Source organism: Sciurus carolinensis, chromosome 17 (genome assembly GCF_902686445.1).
Source record: "Sciurus carolinensis chromosome 17, mSciCar1.2, whole genome shotgun sequence".
In the NCBI taxonomy this organism is placed as follows: domain Eukaryota; kingdom Metazoa; phylum Chordata; class Mammalia; order Rodentia; family Sciuridae; genus Sciurus; species Sciurus carolinensis.
Window position 1 is genome coordinate 3354353 of NC_062229.1, and position 19314 is coordinate 3373666.

The 19314-nt window shown below is 59.8% G+C and overlaps 4 protein-coding genes across 20 annotated transcripts in view; 2 read left to right on the plus strand and 2 right to left on the minus strand.

The window, feature by feature from the left end:
• Positions 1-632: 632 nt before the first annotated feature.
• On the minus strand, positions 633-6371 carry Ndufa11 (NADH:ubiquinone oxidoreductase subunit A11). The gene is made up of 4 exons (XM_047531377.1): positions 6176-6371; positions 2492-2584; positions 2152-2274; positions 633-812 (listed from the first exon to the last, which is right to left on the minus strand). Exons 1-4 carry the CDS (start codon positions 6270-6272, stop codon positions 700-702), a joined length of 426 nt encoding a protein of 141 aa, XP_047387333.1. The 5' UTR covers positions 6273-6371; the 3' UTR covers positions 633-699.
• A 1141-nt stretch (positions 6372-7512) lies between these two features.
• Vmac (vimentin type intermediate filament associated coiled-coil protein) lies at positions 7513-10674 on the plus strand. Of its 2 annotated transcripts, none has more exons than XM_047531504.1 (2): positions 7513-7927; positions 8979-10674. In XM_047531504.1, the coding sequence occupies exons 1-2, from the start codon at positions 7593-7595 to the stop codon at positions 9295-9297; spliced, it is 654 nt and encodes a 217-aa protein (XP_047387460.1). In that variant the 5' UTR covers positions 7513-7592; the 3' UTR covers positions 9298-10674. The 2 variants fall into 2 exon arrangements, with proteins under 2 accessions (XP_047387460.1, XP_047387461.1); XM_047531505.1 differs by having other exon boundaries at positions 7557-7850; positions 8979-10673.
• Positions 10675-12052: 1378 nt separating this feature from the next.
• On the plus strand, positions 12053-13511 carry Caps (calcyphosine). The gene is made up of 4 exons (XM_047530729.1): positions 12053-12231; positions 12309-12486; positions 12660-12866; positions 12949-13511. The coding sequence occupies exons 1-4, from the start codon at positions 12149-12151 to the stop codon at positions 13048-13050; spliced, it is 570 nt and encodes a 189-aa protein (XP_047386685.1). The 5' UTR covers positions 12053-12148; the 3' UTR covers positions 13051-13511.
• The window catches only part of Ranbp3 (RAN binding protein 3), a 57767-nt gene continuing 51424 nt past the window's right edge, over positions 12972-19314 (minus strand). For 3 of the 16 annotated variants that reach the window (XM_047530724.1, XM_047530722.1, XM_047530723.1), the window contains 5 exons: positions 19115-19239; positions 17711-17831; positions 15656-15798; positions 14928-15111; positions 12977-14825 (listed from right to left, as the gene is read on the minus strand). In XM_047530724.1, the coding sequence (XP_047386680.1) occupies positions 14782-14825; positions 14928-15111; positions 15656-15798; positions 17711-17831; positions 19115-19239 (617 nt within the window). In that variant the 3' untranslated portion in view covers positions 12977-14781. Of the gene's footprint in view, positions 14826-14927; positions 15112-15655; positions 15799-17710; positions 17832-19114; positions 19240-19314 lie in introns of all 16 variants that reach the window. The other 13 variants (XM_047530720.1, XM_047530718.1, XM_047530713.1 and 10 more) reach the window with 7 other exon arrangements.

A 19314-nucleotide genomic window follows, 5' to 3' on the forward strand; every position in this document is an offset into this window, starting at 1 on the left:
GTCGCTGGCGCCCACTCGGCTCCCTGGATGGGCCGGAGGGCCCTGACCGAGGGCGCGTGGCGAGCCGGAGCCTGCCACTTCCCTCCCAGCTGCCAGGAAGCACGCGCCAGTTCTGGGGAAGGAGCCGCGGGCCAGGGCCGGGCGTCACCGGCATTCCCGGGCCACCTAAATCACCGGGCCTGACAGCTGGCGGGCCAATGGTCCTGTCCCCAGCTGTCCAAGCCTGGGGCTCCAGTGGCTCCAGACAGGACCAGGCTGCAGGGCTGGGCCGTCCCGGGCTCTCCGCTCCAACGCCTAGGAATTTGGAGAGGGCTGTGTGTGGGGCCCGTGTTTTCCACACGCTGCTGGCTTTGGGGCGAGTCCTGGTGAGGGACGCACACGGCCCGCAGGGCTGGTGGCCAGAGCTGAGGAAGCCTGGTTTCCATCCCCGGGGCCGCGGAAGCTCCTGCTCACCCCCGCCAAGGCTCATCTGGCGTCCTCTGGCCCCAGCGTGATGCCCCCGCCCTTCGGCAGGGCCAGACTGGGGCCCTTGGCCCTGTGGGGACACACCCACAGCCAGGACGCAGGCCGGGACCTGCGCGGGCCTCCCGCCCCCCGCCCCGCGCGAGCCGCCAAGCCTCCGGGACACGCGCTCACACACACACGAGGAATTTATTTCCGGGCACCTCGGGCCCTGCCTGGCGAGCGGCGCAGCAGGGCTCACACCTTGGGTTTTGAGAAGAGCTCCCATCCCTCCAGCTGGCCCATCTTGAACAGGGCGGCCACCATGCCCATGTACACGCAGCTGGCGGCAGCGGTCCCATAGCTGTGAGCTGCGAGGGAGAGGTGGCATCAGGCTCACCCTGCCCTGGGGGCTGGACTTGAGCTCAGGGGCCCAGTGCTCAGCGCTCGAGCAGGCGCTCTAGGGATGGGGAGGAGGCCCAGGGAAGGTGGCGCCAGGCCCCCCCTGCAGGACCCTGCGCAGCGTCCTCATTCTGGCCCACGGCACCCGCCCTAGGGGCCGGAGGGAGACACACAGGCGGCCCTGGCTCTGGCTCAGGGAGGGTCAGGCGGCAGGGGTACTGCACGGGGTGGTGGTGTCAGTCTGACAGAACAGGTGCCCTGCTTGCCCCAAAGCCACAGAGGCTGGAAGGGGATGCGTTCCGTCCACCAGGACCTGCTAGGGACTGGGAGGCTGGGACATGGGCCCCCGGAGGGCTTTTTTTTGTACTGGGTTGGGCCCAGGGGAGCTTAACCACTAAGCCACCCCCAGCCACTTTTATTGTTTTTATTTTGAGACAGGATCTCTGAGTTGTTTAGGGCCTCACTGATTTGCTGAGGCTGGTCTTGAACTTGGGGTCCTCCTGTCTCAGCCTCCTGAGGTGCTGGGGTCACAGGTGTGGCCAGCACACTTGAATCCTCCCCACGGTCCTGACACAAATACAGCAACCAGTGGACCCTTCCACTGAGCTCTTGCAACATGCCAGGCAAGAGCAGGTGCCAGGCACGTGGCCTCCTTCCCTCCTCCCCTGGCCCTGAGGCTGGGGCTGTGCCCTATGCCCAGGTGGCTCTGCTGCCCTGGGACCCGGCCTCCTCCCCCAGGGCTGCCACCTCTGCTATGTAGGCAGGCCCTCCTGACTTGAGTTCCTGTGTCTGTGCAGTGGGGGGCAGGCAGCTCCCCGGGGACCCCAGGCCTGCACACTCTTGGGACATTGCAGGGCCATCTCCTCTAAGCTGCTCACTGGTCAGTGGTGGAGACGGTCAGTGACCCGTGCTCTCTGACAAGACATGGCAGACAAGACATGGAGTGGGAATGGTAGGGGTGGACTGTACCCAGGAGAGTTAGGGCAGTGAGCGGGGATCTACACTAACATCTGGAGGGATGACATTCCAGGCAGAGCACAGCTGTGCAAAGGCCCTGGGGCAGGACTGAGCCTGGTGCCTGGGGGGCACAGTGAGGAGACTGTGCGGCTGGAGCGGAGGGTGGAGGGAGGCCGGGGGCTGGGGCGGGTGGCGCAGCAGCATCTGCCACTATCACACCGGCTGGTGCTGGACTGCAGGGCTGCTGCTGCGGTGACTGCCCTGTGCCCAGGCGGTGCTCTGGCTCCCGCCGGGTGGGAATGGAGAGGAGGACTGGGCAGGGCAGGGCTCCTGCGCTGGCGGGGCACTCACTGCGCGCTCCCAGGGTCAGGCCTCCAGCACAGCCGCCTAGGAAGTAGTTCAGGGGGTCGTCAGGCTTCTCGCGGACCTGGGCGCTGACGCAGGAGGTGATGCCGAACATGGCCCCGATGGCTGCTGCAGGGGACACGGAGGGTAGGTGCTGAGTCGGGGCCCAGAGCGGGCAGTGGCGGTGCTCCTGAGGTCCCAGCCAGCCGCCACTTCCCAGCTGAGCTTCCCGCCCTGTGGCCCCTGCTGCAGCACACGTCCCTGAGGACGCAGGCGGGGAGCCAGGACCCGGGGCGAGAGCAGGCACAGGGCCAGCAGACGCCTCGCTGGCCACACCTCCACTCACCTGCGGTGAACGTGTACCGCCCGGCCCGCGCCACTCCTTCGAGAATGGAGTCTGGGGGTCTGAGTGTGACACTGTAGGCTGACCAAATCAGGCCTGTGGGACAAAGCGGGTGGAGGCCAGTGAGATCCCGGCTCAGCGCCGAGGAGCAGCCCGGCCCTGCCTACGGCTCCCTGGGTCAGGTGGCCAGCGGGGCACTCTCCCGGGGCCACCCCTCTGTGCCGGAGCCTGAGCTGGAGGCTCCCCCAGGCCCTCCCGGCCTGCAGGCCTCTCCTTTCTCAATGCTCTGCTGTGGGGTCACTGCCACCGCAATGGTCCTCAGCAGGGCACTGGCCAGCAGATGGGGCCATCCATGTGAACATGAGAAGAGGACCCGCCCCATGCCACCGGCTCGATGCCACAGCAGCGCCCCCTGCAGGCCCTGTCTCTGGCTCCCGTCAAAGCCTCCGCCCTCATGTGGCCATGGCTGGCCTAATCCTCCTGGGCAGCGGCTCAGCTCTGAGGCTGCCAAAGCCTCTTCCCTGCCACTCCTGGGACCCCCCACTGGCAGTTCAGGCCCAGGCGAGTCGCTGGCACCTGGCTGGCGTGGTTGCCACCCACGCCCACCTGGCCCCACCACTCTGGTCAGCTTTTCCATCTCGGCTGTCTCCCAGCCTCCTGCCCCTGATGCTGACGTGACTTCTACACACGAGGGGGTGAGATGGGCCGGGTGGCGCAGAGGAAGGAGATCCGTCCTGGCCGGAGCTCAGCAGGCCTAGGCGCTTCACCGCGCCCCTGCCTCCCCCACGGTGGACAGGTGGACTGCAGCCGGCTGGCTCCCGACAGCAGCCCCACATGGGCTTGCCACCTGCTGGCACAGGCTGCTCAGGGCAGATACCCCCTTCCTCTCCAGGTGGCCCTTCTGACATGGCCCATTGCCCCAGGGACCTCTTGGGGCCTGAACATCCCAACCAGACTGCACTGGACAGGCCACGAGGGCAGCCATCGCCACTCACCATGCCCAGGCCTGATGGACTCTGTCCTGTTACCCGCTGCTTCATGGAGGTGAAGTGGCCTCAGAGGGCCAGCAGCTGGCCCGAGACCACCCAGCAATCAGCTGGGAAGCCAGGTGGGTGTGACCCAAAGTGCACCCCCACAGCCCCAGTGCCCGACTCCAGCTCCTAGGACCCACACGCCCCTCCAGGACCAGTGGTGCCCGCTGCCCAGCTGTGCTCCTGATTCGGTTTGCACCCAGTCTGCCCCATAGGAGCCTCCAGGGGCCCTCTGCATATCCTGCGGTGGGGCTCATCTTTCTCCACTGCACCGATGGGGACACTGAGCCCAGGGATGCTGGGAAAAACACTGAACCTGGAGTGCCTTGAGGACCTTCTTGCTCCCACCCGTGACCACACGAGGATGCCGGCATGGGGCCAAGAGCCGCTCTCCTGGTCCAGTGAGCCCCACCCTCAGCCACACGGAGGCATGTGTGCCCCAGCTGGTAAAGACTCAATCAGAGGGGACTCCCAGACCCCGGGGCCCTCACGAGTCCTGATCTGGGCTGGGCTGGCCACAGCGTCTTATAATCCTCTCACCCCTCACAGCTGGAGGAGCACTGAGTCACTGGCGGCTCCCCACACGCCTATCATCCCAGTGGCTCAGAGGCCGAGGCAGGAGGACTGAGAGTTCAAAGCCAGCCTCAGCAACTCGGTGAGGCCCTAAGGCACTCAATGAGACCCTGTTTCTAAATAAAGTATAAAAAAGGGCTGGGGATGTGGCTCCATGGTTAAGCGCCCCCTGGGTTCAATCCCGTATCAAAACCAAAAAACAAAACCAAACCAGAATCCACTCCCAGAAAGACCCCTGGGGGACCTTACCGCTCCCGCCCTCATGTGCAGAACCTGGCCAAAGGACCGCTAGTGCACAGGCCATGTCTCAGAAGGCAGCAAGTGCCCACCACCTGGCTCCCCTCTCCGATCACCCTGAGAGCTGAGACTGCTCCGGCCCACCCCTCCCAGCAGTCACCATTATGGTGACTGCCATCCCTCTTCCTGGAGTCCCTATAAGCACACAAGGATCTCTGCCAGACCCCAGCCCTGCAGTCAGTAGCACTTACTGTGTCCACAGGTGCCCCACTCACCCGCCTATTTACAGCTGCTCTTGCCACATGGCGCCACTGGGTCACCCAATCAGCACAAAGCACTGTGTCCCCAGAGTCCCTCTTTGGTTCATTCACAAACTTACTGTGCCCTAAAGGTGTCCCATGTGCACATCTATGCACCTGTTCAGTACTGGGTGCCCACAGGTGCTGGATTTTGAAGCACGGGCACCCTGCCATCCAGGGACTCCCATCTCAGGAGAGCCACACATGACGCAAGTGGCTTCCCTGAGTTGAGGGTGGCAGGAGAGGAGGTGGGGTGGCAATGGGAGGAGCGCTCACAGAGCCAATGACTGCCCCAGTGACGCCCACAATGACTCCCTGCGCCTCATGACTGGCACAAGTTCCCTCCCGCGACCCCCCAAATGCCCTCCAGTGAGTCCACTGAGGCCCCTCATTAGCCATGCCCACCCAAGACAGGCTGTCCCCCAGCAGGCTCCAGAGGCCCCTGCGTGTGAGCACACTTTCTCACACCAGCACCAGAGCTGAGTTTACTCAGCTTTGAAATCCCCTAAACCACCGCCTTTCAAAATCTCCGTGGAGGGGCTGGGGATGTGGTCCTGGGTCAGTCCCTCCCACCAGGAAAGAGGACCAGAATACCTCTCCAGGGACTCCCTCCTGCTTTTCCTTCAAAACTGGCCTCGTCCCCTGAAAAGTTCTGCCAGACATTTCCTAATGTCAGTGTCTCCCCTGTGCCAGATGGTGACTTCCCCTCCTGTGCCCCCCACTCCCCTATCCCTCCAAGGGGGACTCTACCTTGCATCCCGGACTCCCAACAGTGACATTCAAGCTCGCTCCACAGACTTGCCCTTCAAGCCCTTTCTCCTGAAGACCCTCCATAACGACCTGGTGGGAACACCCTTGCCGCACAGACCCCTGGGGCCAGGTCAGCAGACCTGGCCTTCCATTCTGGCTCCCAAACCTCAGGGGCAGTGACTACACCTGACTTTCAGGAGAAAGGGAGATACCGGTCAGTCTTACTAGGCCTGCTGGAAGCGGTGGCACTCACTAGGTCTACCCTAATCCAACCGCCTCCCAGAGGAGACCCAGTTTCTGCCAGGCCTGCGACACGGTGGTGGCATGCCCTCGGGGACAGAGAATGAAAGGAGGCGTGCCTGTGCAACACTCAGCTCGGTCACGCACCTCGCCCGGGACACCTCTAGCAGCCCCCGAGAAAGCCCCAGATGGACCATCCACCATCCCGGACCCAGCAAAACGCCGCGCATGCCGAAGTTCCGCCTTCCGTACGGCTCCGCGCACCGCGGCACCGGCCCCTCGAGCTGGGCAGTCCGGGACCGCGAGGCCCGCCCGTCGCGCTCCGCCGCTCCGCCCCTCCGCCGGGCCTGGAGGCCGCCCCACCACTCCCTGAGGACGTCTCGCCCGCAGTCCCCGCACCGAGCTCGTCACCGGGCCGCGACCTTCCGGGGCCTCCGACCCTGCCAGGCCCCCGGCCGCGCCGCCCCAAGATCCCAGCGCGCGGGACCCTCGGGCGGCGCCGCGGCCCCGTGACCTCCTGCACCCTGGGCTCCGCCGCCGGGCCGGCCGGCGCTCACCCACTGCGCCGCCGATGCTGGTGCTGGCGTAGGCTTTGCGGTGGCACTCGGTGCCGTCGGCGATGTCCGTGTACTGACGGAGAAGCCCCCGCGCCATGGCCACACAGCCCCGGACCCGCGCCGCGGACCCCGCCGGCTCCGCGCTCCCAAGGGCAGCCGCCGCGGACTCTCGCGAGACTTCCCGGGGAGGCGCGCGCAACCTCCTTGACCGAGGGCCCGGCAACAAGCGCGCAACTTTATTGATCTCCGCAGACGTGCCCACGGGTCGCGCGCATGCGCCAGGGGGCGGGCCTGGCGTAAGGAAGCACGTGTACCCCAGGGTCGATGGACAGAGGGGCAACGGGCCCGCAGCGGTCGGTGAAGACTAGTTTCACTAGTCCCAGCTCAGGGAGTCCTGGGTTAAGTACGATTGACTACTGGAGGAGGGATCTGTTCTGCAGGGGAGGTTGAATGGTGCTAGGTTCACCACCACGCACGGACCAGGCAGGACCTGCCTCGCGGCAGTACCCAAATCGGAGTGCGAACGGCGTGCCTCTGAACTTTGGGCCGTGGCCAGGATAAAGGCGAAGTTTAATGGAAACGTGACCGAGGCCGAGATCTCAGTGGGAAGCGATCTATGCACAAACCGTGTATGGAGAAATATGTGCTAGGTGTAAGAGGGTGGCCAGAAACGGAAGAATAACCCCAAGAGATTTGACCAATCCAGAGCGGCTATTCCTGATATGCGGATAAAAATTCACAATAAGGGGGCTAGGGAAGAATAGAGGTACTTTGGATTAGACAGAGGGGAGTGAAAGGAAGGGAAGGGGCGTGGGGGTAGGAAGGACGGTAGAATGAACCGGACATTCCTACCCCACGTGCATATGTGATTACACCACGGGGTAACTACATCATGTACAACGAATGAGAAGTTGTGCCCCATTTATGTATGATGTGTCAAAATGCATTCTACTGTTACGTATAACTAATTAGAATACAAAATAAGAATACAGTAGGTATAAAAAGTTAAAAAATGAAAACGAAAAATGAATAGCGGCTGTAGGTTTGTCTGAAGCGCGTGTGTTCCTGGACTGCCCCTGACTGAGACGTGGCCAATTGGGAATCCCGGAGGAGCGCAGCTTGTTCCGGTGGGCGTGGTCATACTTGTCGAGGCCACAATTGGCCAATCCGGGCCAATCCTGGTGTTACCTTCTAAGTAGGGCGGGGCTCGTCTGGAAAATATGGCCAATCCTGTGAGCGGAAGGAGATCGCGGCGGACAAGGCCTGCACGGGGGCGTATTCTGTTAAGGGCGGACTTTCAAAATGCCGGAACCAGTAAGGGCGTTGGGGTTTCAGGAGGGCACAACCCAGCTCCGGAGGTGGGGCCTAGTGAAGTGCTCCTGCCAATCCAGTCAAAGCCTTGAGGGGCGTGGTCCACATGGGGGCGGGGCCCGTCGGTTCCGGGCCGCCCGGGGGCGTGGTTGGCCTGGACCGCGGCGGGGGCCATGTCCGCGCCGTCCGCGCTGCAGATTCGCGAGGCGAACGTACACCTGGCTGCGGTTCACCGGCGCGCGGCGGAGCTGGAGGCGCGGCTGGACGCCGCGGAGCGCACCGTGAGCGCCCAGGCAGAGCGTCTGGCCCTCCAAGACCAGCAGTTGCGCGCCGCCCTGGACGAGCTGAGCCAAGCCAAAGACCGGTGAGGCCAGGGGCCGGCCAGGTGACTTTCCCGAGGAGGTGGGCGGAGGCGGAGCCGAGCTTGGACTGGGAAGAAGGGTAGGAACCCTGTGAATTCACGTGGGGACTGGACTGCTGGTGGGATTGGGGGGAAAAGAAAAGCAAAACTGAACTTAGTCATCAGAATGTAAAGTGGAGATACAAGTGTGAATTTGTAACTTCTGATGGCTTGTTTTCCCACAAGGCAAAGTCAGCGGCTACTGATTGGCACAGGGAGCACCGACTCCCTGGTGTATGCACTGGGGGAGCCACGGCAGGTTCTTGAGCAGAGGAAGATAGGATCATATCAGCATTTTTGAAGAGTTTCGTTTGGCAGCTAAAGATTGAAAGGGATGAGACAAGCACCCAGGGAGGAGGGAGGACCTGGGGTCTAGACGGGAAAACAAGGAATTCAGAGCTAATTGGATTCATCCGTTTGTCTTTACTGAGCACCTGCTAAGTGCCAGGTGCTGTGCTGGGTGCTGGAGCACATTGGTAAGGGACATACACATCACTGGGTGGTTACTTCATGGGATGATCAAGGTTTGTGATGGTGGGGGCAGATCATATAATCTCAGGGGCCTAGGGCGAGGCTTCCTGGAAGAAGAGGCATCAAAGAATTAGAAATGGGAAAAGATGTTGGGGATCAGGAACTGCAGGAAGATGGGGAGTGGTGAGCTGCCTTAGCTTGGGCTGCCATAACAAAGTACCATGGCTGGGGGCCCAGAAAACAGAAGTGTGCGGTCAGGCTGCCAGAGTGCTTGGGTTCTGGTGAGCATGCTTTCTGGCTTGCACACTGCCACCTCTTTCTTGTCCTTGCGGAGAGACAGAGCAAGCTCTCTGGTGCCTCTTTTTGTAAGGACATTAATTCTACCATGGGAATCCCACCCTCAGACCTCATTGAACCCTAATTACCTCCCAAATGCGCCATCTCAAAACAGCATCCCCTGCTGGGGGTTTAGGTCTTTAGCAACAGCCCTGGGTGGACAGCGTGGGTGACAGGGAGGGGCCTGGAGGCGGTGGTGGGGAACTTGGGCTCCATGTCCACAGCTGTGGGGAGCTGCCCCTCTGCTCTCTCACCATCATACTGCCCTGCTTTGCCTTCCTGCAGTGAGATTGCCGCTCTCCAGGAGCAGCTGCTGACCTCCGAGGCCACTGTCCACAGCCTGCAGGCCGCCGTGCGCCAGAGGGATGAACTCATTCGGCAGTTGCAGCCCCGGGCCAAGCTGCTGCAGGACGTTTGTAGCCGGCGGCCGCCCTTGGTCGCACTGCTGGCTGACCTGGCTGAGGCCGAGCGTCTGGGCCCCTTGCCAGCCGGCAACCCAGGCCATCTGCTCCCTGGTGGTCCGGGTCCCCCGCTTGCCAATAGCACTGATGAGAAGGCGGACCAGGACCAGCTCCAGGCTACGATGTTCGGGACCACAGTGTGAGCCTCAGTGCAGATTCCAGTGAATGCAGAAAGCCCTGTTGGGGATTGCCACTGCTGTGGGCATCCTCAGGGACTGCCAGTATCAAGGGGACCTGAGGCAGAGCCATAACCCTTTCCAAGGATCAGAACAAACTAAAAAGGCCATGTTTCCAATTGGGTGTACAGGTCAAATGCAGATGTTTAATCTGACAAGTTAAAACAACAAAACTTGGAATCTTACCATTGTTGAAAAACTGCCAGTGCTCTCGTGAAAAGCTGGATATCTGTCTTCAGACCTGACCAGCCTGGTCTGGTGCTGAGTCCAGGGTGCTCTTTTAACCAGGGTGAGCTCCAGTTGGTACCCTCACCTCTTAGGCTGTTGATCTGGCCCTGGAAGCATCTGAGTTTGAGACCTCTGTCTGGTGGAGACAGATGGCATCAAGTTCCACAAGATTTATATTCCTCCCATTTTCCCCTTTGCCCTAGTGTTTGTTCTTCCTGAATATCCCCCATGCCAGGGCTTAAGGTGTTTCTTAGCTTCTTATCTCGGACCAGAGCCAGGGGCTGCGAGCCTCATGCCACTCCACATCGATGGTGTGAAGAACATTTCTAATCCTAGATCTCTGTCCTTCTGTCCACCTTTACTCCCGAAGAAAAAGCAGGCAGGGAGATGAGCCGAGCGGCCTTCTTCAGGGCTGTGCCTTGGACCTGTGACGGGCTCTTCCCCCTGCCAGGAACCCTTCCCCCAGACGGGCACGATCGGCTCCTGTCACTCAGGTCTTTGCTCGAATGTCACCTCCACGAGGCCTCCTCCCACCCACCCTGATCCCACATTCCCTTCCTGATGGAGCTTCCTGCTATCTCACCGGCAGGCAGAATGTCAGCTCCTTGACAGCAGGGCTCGGGGCTCTTGTTCTGTTTGTCACTAGTGCCCCTGCAGGGACAGCGGTGGTCCTGTGAGCCCTGAAGGGAGCCCCTCCCCTGGACCAGCCAGGCTTTGGTGGAGCAGTCATCTCCTTCCTACCCACTAGCAGCACGATTTTCTAACTCCGTGTTTTCTCCACTGTGCTCGCTGCCCAAGGCATCCAAGGCACTTTACTCTTCGTCTGACTGGGGAGAGGAGGGCTGCCTTTCCTGGCTCCACACTCGGAGTTGTCATGCCAGCAAGTGCTGAGGAATGGTCTGTTTCAGCTGGAAAGGTCGGTGGCCATTCACAGCCCTGGGGATGCTGCCGCCTTCCTGCCTGCATCCAACAGTGACCCTCAGTGCAGTGACAATGGCCCCATTTTCCCCTCTGGATGAACAAGGGAGCTGCTGTTTGTACAAAGGGAAGGCAGGCTGCGGCCTGTCTGTGCTCAAGAATAAACCGTCTGCTTTCTTCGCTGGTCCTTTGTCCTCTCTTCCTGGCGTGGCCTGGGGAGCTGGCCTTGTTGTGCGTGGTCCTGGGTGGGGTCCTGCTGGCCTTGGGGACAGGAGTTCAGTCCAGGGAGCTGTACCAGGCAGGTGAGGTGCAGTGATCTGATCTTGGCAGTGCCCTGCATGGACCCTGGACTTGTCCCTTCTTACAGGGGCTCAGGCCCCCGAGGAAAGCCTGATGGCCTCTAGTTCTGCAGAGCTGGCAGCTTGCCATGCTGGGAGGCCGCTGGGGAGGGCACCCAGGACCCCGCACGCTAGGCACGTGCTCCAGCTCTGAGCATTTTTAGAAGAGTGAAAACTTCTAGTCTGGTGGGTGTAGTCCAGCGCCTACCTAGCTTGTGGGGCCCTCCCTGCATTCCATCCCCAATGCAAAAAAAAAAAAAAAAAAAAATTCAGAACAATTATAAAAATGGATTATTTTATAGAAAAAAATTGATGCATGTAACACTGGTTTAAAAAAGAATTCTGCCTACTCGAAGAGTTTTGGACTGCAGTAGCTTTCAGGAATGTGTGCAGTGGGACGTCACTAGTTTTGTCGACCACTGAATCACAGGACGGGGTGGCCTGACGTAGGGTAGCTTCTGACAGCGCAGCATGATGGTGACACTTGAAGCGCAGCCACGTTGGCCTGGCCCATGCCGGTGGCAGACCCCACACTGAGTCCCGAGAGGTTCAGCCACCTCGGTTGGCACTCATCTCGTGAGGAGGGCCTTCTGTGGTGGTCCCAGTTCCTCTGGGCTCGGCAGGGGTCAGGGTCACTTCTCCATTTTGTCCCACTGTACTCTTGGCTCACCAGCTTGTCACGAGTGAACCTGGCAAGTGATGTCTGAGAACTGAAAAGCAACCCACAAAAAGATCTGTAATGACAAAAATACTGTGACTGGTTCCTAAAAGTCCAGAAACAGCTTTGTCACAATGTGGTGACATCTCTAATATTTGCTGGGTCTCAGCTCAGCCTTCACTGACTCTGAGGAGCTCCTGTTGGACGTGGGCCTGGGCAGGTCTCGGGGCCCCAGAACCTTGAGTCCTTTCAAACTTTAATCTCAGCAATCTCATCAGCCCTGGCTTTGCTTTGGCTGAGCTGTCCCGCAAAGCCCAGAGAGGAAAAGGTACCTGCCCTGGGTCACACAGCAATCAGGCCTTGTCTTTATCCAGGACTGCCTACCCCTCTTCCCTGTGATCTGGAAAGGAGGCCCTGCCTGTCTGGGCCTGGCTCTAGCCCAGGCCTGGGCCCCACGGGGCTGGAAGGGGTAAACAGAACTCTCAGCCCCGCTCCGCCCTGTTTCAGCACGCGGAGAGTTAACAGCAGGCCCTTCCCAGTCTCCAGAGCCACCTCCCTTAGCAACGGTCTTGCCAGGCAGGACGCAGAACTAACACTGGGCAAAGCCACAGGACTTGGGGACTGACATAGCCAGCTGAGTGGGAAGTCCCAGCTGCCCAGGGAGACCTGACCCAGCATGGATGCCGTGGACGCTACCATTGAGAGGCTGCGGGCACAGTGCCTGTCTCGAGGGGTCTCGGGGATCCGGAGCTTGGCTAGGTGAGGGGTCTTCCACGGGCCTCCCCAACTCCAGCCCTGGGGATGGCTGCCATCCAACTTTATCCCCTGCCCCTCAGGTTTTTCCGTCGCCTGGACCAGGATAAGAGCCGAGCCCTGGATGCCAGGGAGCTCCGGCGGGGCCTGGCGGAATTGGGGATGGCCCTGGATGAGGCCGAGGCCGAGGGCATGTGTAAGCGCTGGGACCGTGATGGCAGCGGGACGCTGGACCTGGAGGAGTTTCTGCGGGCACTGAGGGTGAGGCCCACTTCTGGGTATCCAGGGACACCACGGCTGGGAGGGTGACTCACCCCAAGGGTTGTTATTAGGAGGCGCCGGTCGGGGGCGACATTCCGTCTTGACACGCGTTTCGGGAAGGAGTTGGGGACAGCCCACCCTCTGCCTCTAGTCACCTCCTCTGTACCCCACAGCCCCCCATGTCCCAGGCCAGGGAGGCCATCATTGTGGCTGCCTTTGCCAAGCTGGACCACAATGGGGACGGCGTGGTGACTGTGGACGACCTCCGTGAGGTGTACAGTGGCCGCGCCCACCCCAAGGTGCAGAGCGGGGAGTGGACCGAGGATGAGGTGCTCCGCCACTTCCTGGACAACTTCGACTCCCCTGAGAAGGATGGGCAGGTGGGTGTCTGCAGGGCTCCCTCCTGTCAGGCGGCGTCCAGCCCCTGCCCCCCCCCCCCCGTCACAGCCTGTCTGCCCACAGGTCACGCTGGCAGAATTCCAGGACTACTACAGTGGCCTCAGCACCTCCATGGACACAGATGAAGAATTTGTGGCCATGATGACCCACGCTTGGCAGTTGTGAGCAGCGCACCTGGCCGAGGGTCCCCTCCCAGCTGCCTGAGCCAGGGCCCCTCGCCCGACAGCCCCAACAGGGACACGGGAGATCTGAGGCTGAAGAGCTGGCAGGACCAGGCCTCCTGCCGGGCTACCAGGCAGATGTGCGCTGGCTCAGACCCCAGGGAGTGTGTCCTTCTGGGCCACATTGCTGAACGAAGCCCTGTCACTGCAGATGCCCCCTGCCCGCCGCGGCCTGCAGAAAGCCAGGTGACCCCTGGGTGGGAAGGCAAACAGCAAGTCCGAGTGGAGGCTCTGCGTGGCGGTGGCCAGTCCCGAGAGGCAGTTTGGACACCTGAGAGGCAGGGCAGGGCTGTCTGGCTTCCTGAGGCCCCTGGGGCATGCAGGAGGCCGGGGGTTTAGTTAAAAGTTTTAATGTAGTTCCCAAATACATTTCATATGACAATCTTACATAAATGTTCCAAAACACATGGGCATTGTCTGGTTTTCCTTGTCACTAGCTGGCTAAGGCGTAAAGCAGAGAAGTGTGACCAGACCTCCTGCGCAGGCCTCTGGTGTCTCCCCTGGCTCAGGCTCGCAGGGGGGCTGGCAGTGCAGGCCCATGGAGCCACCCTCGCCCTGGGGCTTCTGGCTGCCCCTGGAGGTATGGGTGGCACAGCTGCAAACTGAGGCCTCCTCTTCACCCCGAGGTGGGGCGGGGAGATTTCCTCTGAAGTCCTGGGGAGGCTGTGTGCACAAGGCCCCCTCCTCTCTGGGCTGCCCCAGGGGGCGGTGCCCAGTACCCACTCCTGTGTGCTGCGTGCATGGGGACAGCCTGTTGTCTGGGACCTGGTCCCTGTGGCTAGGGCCCCCGCTGCCTCTCACAGAGGTCCCAGCCCGTCTTGAGGGTGTGATGTCCGGGCTGTGTGAGGAATGGCCAACAACAGGAAGAGGCTGGCGCCTGGGTGCCTGAGGACAGGTGGATTCCACGATGGGGACAGGGAAGGGTACTGGGGATCCCTGGGGCCCCTCCCAGGCTCCGTGACCTTGTTCTAGATCGGCATCTGCAGACCCAGGCCAGATGGAAGCTGACACCCTCACTGCCCGTGACTCAGCTTGCTGGAACCCAGGGTGGGCACAAGTGGGGCCGACTGGTCCTGGCTCAGAGGCCAGGGCCACAAGAACGAGCCCTCGAGGAGCTGTGCCTGCTCAGCGCAAGAGAGCATCTCAGTCCCAGAAACTGAAAACAAAGCCTTTGGAAATTAAAAAAAAAAATAAGATCTGTAAAATATAAACCCATTGAATCAGAACATGGGAGACAAAGAGCCACACGGAGCACTTGGGCCCAGTGCAGACTCCTGCGGCCGAACCCAGGCCTGGCTGCTGCTCCCGGGCAGGTGCCACCCATGCAGGAGGGAGGGTGCGGTGGCAGGGGGACCAGAGGCCCTGGCTGCACCCAGAGGCTGCGACACGCAGGGTGAAGAAAGAAGGTCTCCCAGTCCCAGTGAGAAGCCGTGACAAGTCTTAATGTGCCATTTCAGAGGAGGGGCGGGGAGGAACGTTCTTTTTCGCTCATCAATATGATGAGGTCTCATGTCCCAAACCACATCCAGGCAGCTCCCGAGTCTGCTTTCCATCAGACGCGGATCCAGACTGTGGTCGACCCAGAGGGTGTGGTTCCGCCCGCGGTGCCGCTGCCTGCGGGGAGGGGGCGGGCGGCAGACAGACGACAAAGCAGCAGCCTCCTGTGCGCCGGCTGCTATGTGCTCCCCGGCGTCTGCCCGTCCCCTTCCTCACCTGCGCCTGCGGGAAGAGCAGCGTCACCTTGGGGCCAGTTCTGGCCCGGCCCGCAGGAGCCAGGAGGTCAGCTCTGGGCCCCTCCTGGGCAGGCAGTGCCTGGCTCACCGGCCCCAGCAGCCCCTGAGGGAGCCAGCACATCATCATCGCTGTCGTCCTCCTCGTGGGATGGGGCGGCCCCAGGCTCAGGGGCCGGTGTCTTGGCTTCCTGTTCCTGCTCTACCCGGCTGCGAAGGGCCAGGATGCGGTGGTGCAGGGCTGCGTACAGCTGGCCGGTGTCCTTGGAGCTGGCCTGGGGGAGGCAGGGAACCGTGAGGGCCCTGGGACCCATCCTGCTGGGGAGGGGGAGTGAGGTGTCCCACTTGCAAGGGCTCTGACCTGCCCATCAGTCATGTCCACAGGCCAGCTAGGCACTCCATGAAGGGACACCATCCCCATGCCAAGGTGGCTGGGAGGATGTAGGAGGTCAGGGCTGGCCTGAGGCCAGGACGCAGAAGTTAGGATTGGGTGACGTGTTGTGCGTCACCCCTTCACATGACACAGGATGGGGGTGACCAACACGTGGGGCTGTTTGTCCTAAGCACCCTGCTGACCTTGGCCAGCCCCTAAACGGGAGGCAAGGGGAAGGACGCAGAGGGTGAGGCTCCTGGGTGAGCTGGGCCAGAGCCCACCCATCTGCACAGCTAGAGCATGAGTCTGCATGACACCCACAGAGGAGCCCGCCTCCCAGAGTCCAGGGCAGCGGTGCCCAGCATGCCAAGGAGTCCTCATCTGGCAGGTGGGCTATGGGGTGCAGCCTCCTTTCGGAGCCCAGCAACCTGCCTGAGGTGGCTCACCGAGATTAGGAAGACCTTCACACCCTGGTCCTCGGTGTCCATGGCCGTGATGCGGATGCTTTTCTCGCTGGCCTTGTCCATCTGCATCTGGGCCCACAGCTTGGTGTTGAGGATCAGCCGCAGGCTGCCCTGGGTTCGCATCACTGTAACCAACAAGGCCACTCAGCCTGGCACCCCCTCCCTGCCCACTGCCAGAAGCCACAACCTGAAGGAAAACCCAACACAGCCAGCAGTTCTCCCAGTCCAGCTTCTGCAGGACCCTGGTGGACTGGTAGCCCCACAGGCTCATGTGGCAGGTCAGTGGCTGGAGGTCATGTCCAGCCTTGTGAGAGTTCTGTTTGGTCCACATGGGCAAGCGACAGGCCAGCCATTCCCTCGGGAAAGCGGGGATTAGAAGGAAGCAGGAGACGGAGGGCCCGTGGTGAAGGCTGCACGTCTGCACCTTCTGCCTGGGACACATGCTGCGAAGGAAGCAGGGGCCCTCCTGACTGTCCCACTCTTGGGCCAAGTCCTGGCCCCGTTCTCTAGTTTTCTTAGGAAAATGAGAAGGTAAGATCGCTGCTTAGAGCTTCCACCAGAGAGCGTTAGAAGTCGTCACCTCTGCCAGGGGACCTCTCAGCTAGATCTCCCTGTGCCCACATCCCTGGGCCAGGTGTCTGCCTCACACATGGGGGGTGGGGAAGGGACAGGGCACCTAGGGTGGCACTTGGTGAGGGAGAGGGATCCACTGTGGTGGGCCGGCCACATGGGCTGACAACAGCTGGGGCACCCCAGCCACGTGCACCACGCACACTGTGTCACACATCTGAATGCTTCCATGAGAAAAAAGCAAAAGTAGATCCAAGCTGGGTGTGGCGTGGTGCCACCGCCTGCAAACCAGTGATTCGAGAGGCTGAGGCAGGAGGACCGCAATTTTGAAGCCAGCCTGGGCAACTTAGCAGGACGATTCTCACCTCTGCTCTGACCTCGGGGAGGTTTCTGAGTTGAACTATGTAAAACAATGCTTCAAGGTGAACGTGAGCTACCGCAGGCCAGAAACCCACATTGTTTTTTTAAAAAAAGGCCAAAAAACACTTTGATTAGAGATGAGAAAAGATGAGCGGGGGGAAGAAAAAAAAAAAAAAAAAAGATGAGCGGGTGCTCCTTTTAAACACACACGCACAGTTTTCTTCAAGTGTGTGTGTGCGTGTGAGCGCACACTCATTTTTTATAACAGGTTTGCTTATGGAAATAAAACGTATAAAGATGGCCCAGTCTTGTTATCTATGATAGTCTAAAAAAACTGCAACAACCTACAAGTATGTCAACAGAGAAGGGATTAAATAGATCAACTGCCAACAGAACATTCCTGTAGAAGTTTTCACAGTCAACTGTTATTTATTTTTTGCAGTACTGGGGATGGAACCCAGGGCCCCATGCATGCTACACAAGTGCTTTTCTACTGAGCTACATCCCCAGACCTTTTTAAAAATTTCATTTTGAGAGAGAGACAGCCTCACTAAGTTGTCCAGACTGACCCTGAACTTGCAATTCTCCTGCCCCAGCCTCCTGAATAGCTGGAATGACAGGGATGACCACTGTGTCCAGTTGATAATCTTTATTTTAGAGGGAAATTTAATGCTTATAGCAAGATGCTCACAAATAGCAAGTGAAACAAGGAGGATATAAAATTGCCCTATTTCCATAAAAAAGGACTACAAAACAGGAGGAATCAATGTTATGAGCAGAGTTCTCTCATTGTAAAGAAATTACCATTAATGTTGCATTTCTTTTTTTTCCTTTTTACCATAAAATTGGCACTTTCTCAGTGAAAACAAGTTTAAAAACTGCTAAATACTTCAACACTAAGGAACAATTTTGGAAGGCCTGGCAGCTGGAGTCCCTGGTCTGGCCACACTGTCGGGACCTGCCCCCGTGCCCAGGCCAGGTCAGGTTTCTACTCCGCTCTGGAAAGGTCCTCCTCATCTGATCTTCCAACAATGCCAAGCCCTCCCCATAGGGACCGTGCCACTCCCACCTTCAGGAGACCTGGCAGCCCCACCCCCAGCGGCTCACCAAGTCGGGACTGCAACGTCCCGTCGTCGGCCGATGCCATGTCGTTGAGCCTGAGCAGTCCCCGGCCGCGCTCCACCCACGACTGTGAGGTCTTGTCGAAGACAAACAGCTTACACTGGATCTGGAGACACATGGCCTCGGGTGAGCAGGGCCCGGCTGGCTACTGCCATGGACAACCTGTCTCTGTCTAAGTCACCTGAACCACCAGGGCCAGCAAACTATAGCAATGGGGCCACGGCAGGTCCTTGCCCATATTTTTTTCCTGCCCTTAAACTAGGGCAAGTTGAACAGTATTAAAGAGACATTTAATAAAAAATCATTTCAGAAAAAAAGCAAACCACAAAGATACCCCCTCCCACCCACTAGGAGGGCCAGAAGCAGAGACCCTCAGCAGCTCAGGAGGGAATAACATGGTGGAACTGCAGAGGGAGAACAGCCAGGCAGCTCCTCACAGTGCTGAGCACCGTTTCCACTTGGCCAACAATCCCCCGTCCTGGTGTCCACCACATCCACGTGAAAGCTCCCCCAGCATCAACTGGTGCGTGGACACATGAGTGTGGTCCCAGCACACACTCGAATCTTTTCCAGCTGTGCAAAGGAACCAGGCTCTGACACCTACAGCATGGATGAGCCAGAAACACGCTCAGTGAGGAGCCAGACATGACAGGCCAGAGCATAGGATGCCACTGACAGGAAATGTCCAGAAAGGGCAAATCCAGAGGTAGGAAGTGGATTTGTGCTTGTCAGGGGCTGGGGAGGGCAACGGGTAACTGCTCGTGGAAGTGGAGCTTCTTTTTAGGGGATGAAACGTTCTACATTAGACTGTTGTGATGGTGGTACAATTCTGCAAATGCACTGAGCCCTGAACTTGTGCTGTAACAGGCGACTTGAGCTTCACACAGGTTAACAAGAGAGAGGCATAGAGCAGGAACCTCACTAGTCCTTCCGAGGGGAGACTGCAGACCCCCCTGCCCATTTCTTCCATCATGAACAGACTGAAGAAACAGTGTGGGGCAGAAAGGAGGGACTCCTGGAAGCCCATGGCACTCCGTGAGACTGGTGACGCACGGTGGGATCGTGTGCAGGGAGGGAAGGCAGAGGCAGCGTCCAGCACACCAGAGGGCATGCCTTAGCAAGGGAACCAGGCTATGGCCACAGCCAGTCTCTTCCCCACCATGACCACAGGGGTGCCAGCGTGACAAGTGATTCAGCTGTCAGTTCGGCTGAGGAGAGGAGGTGCCAGGAGCCTCATTCCCTGAGCTGCCTCCAAGAGCCTCTAACTCTGACACGGTCAGCACGAGAAAGGCCTGGGTGGGCACTGTATCCTTGATAAGCCCTGTGAGGGCCCAGGGCCACTGCTAAGGACACTGCTAAGGACACCTGCCAGGTCCCTGCTGCGCTCACCTGTAGCACGTTACTTTCTGCCTCCTCCCCAGTGATCACTTCCACTTTCTCCAACAGACACTTGCGCGCGGTGGCCTTGGTGTAGGCGGCTGCTGACTCGGCCAGGGACTCTGCAATGTTATCAGCTAAACAAGATTGGCTACTTTTCTGGTGAGCGGCGAGGAGATACCGCCCAGTGGATCAAGAGTACTGGTGCGCCC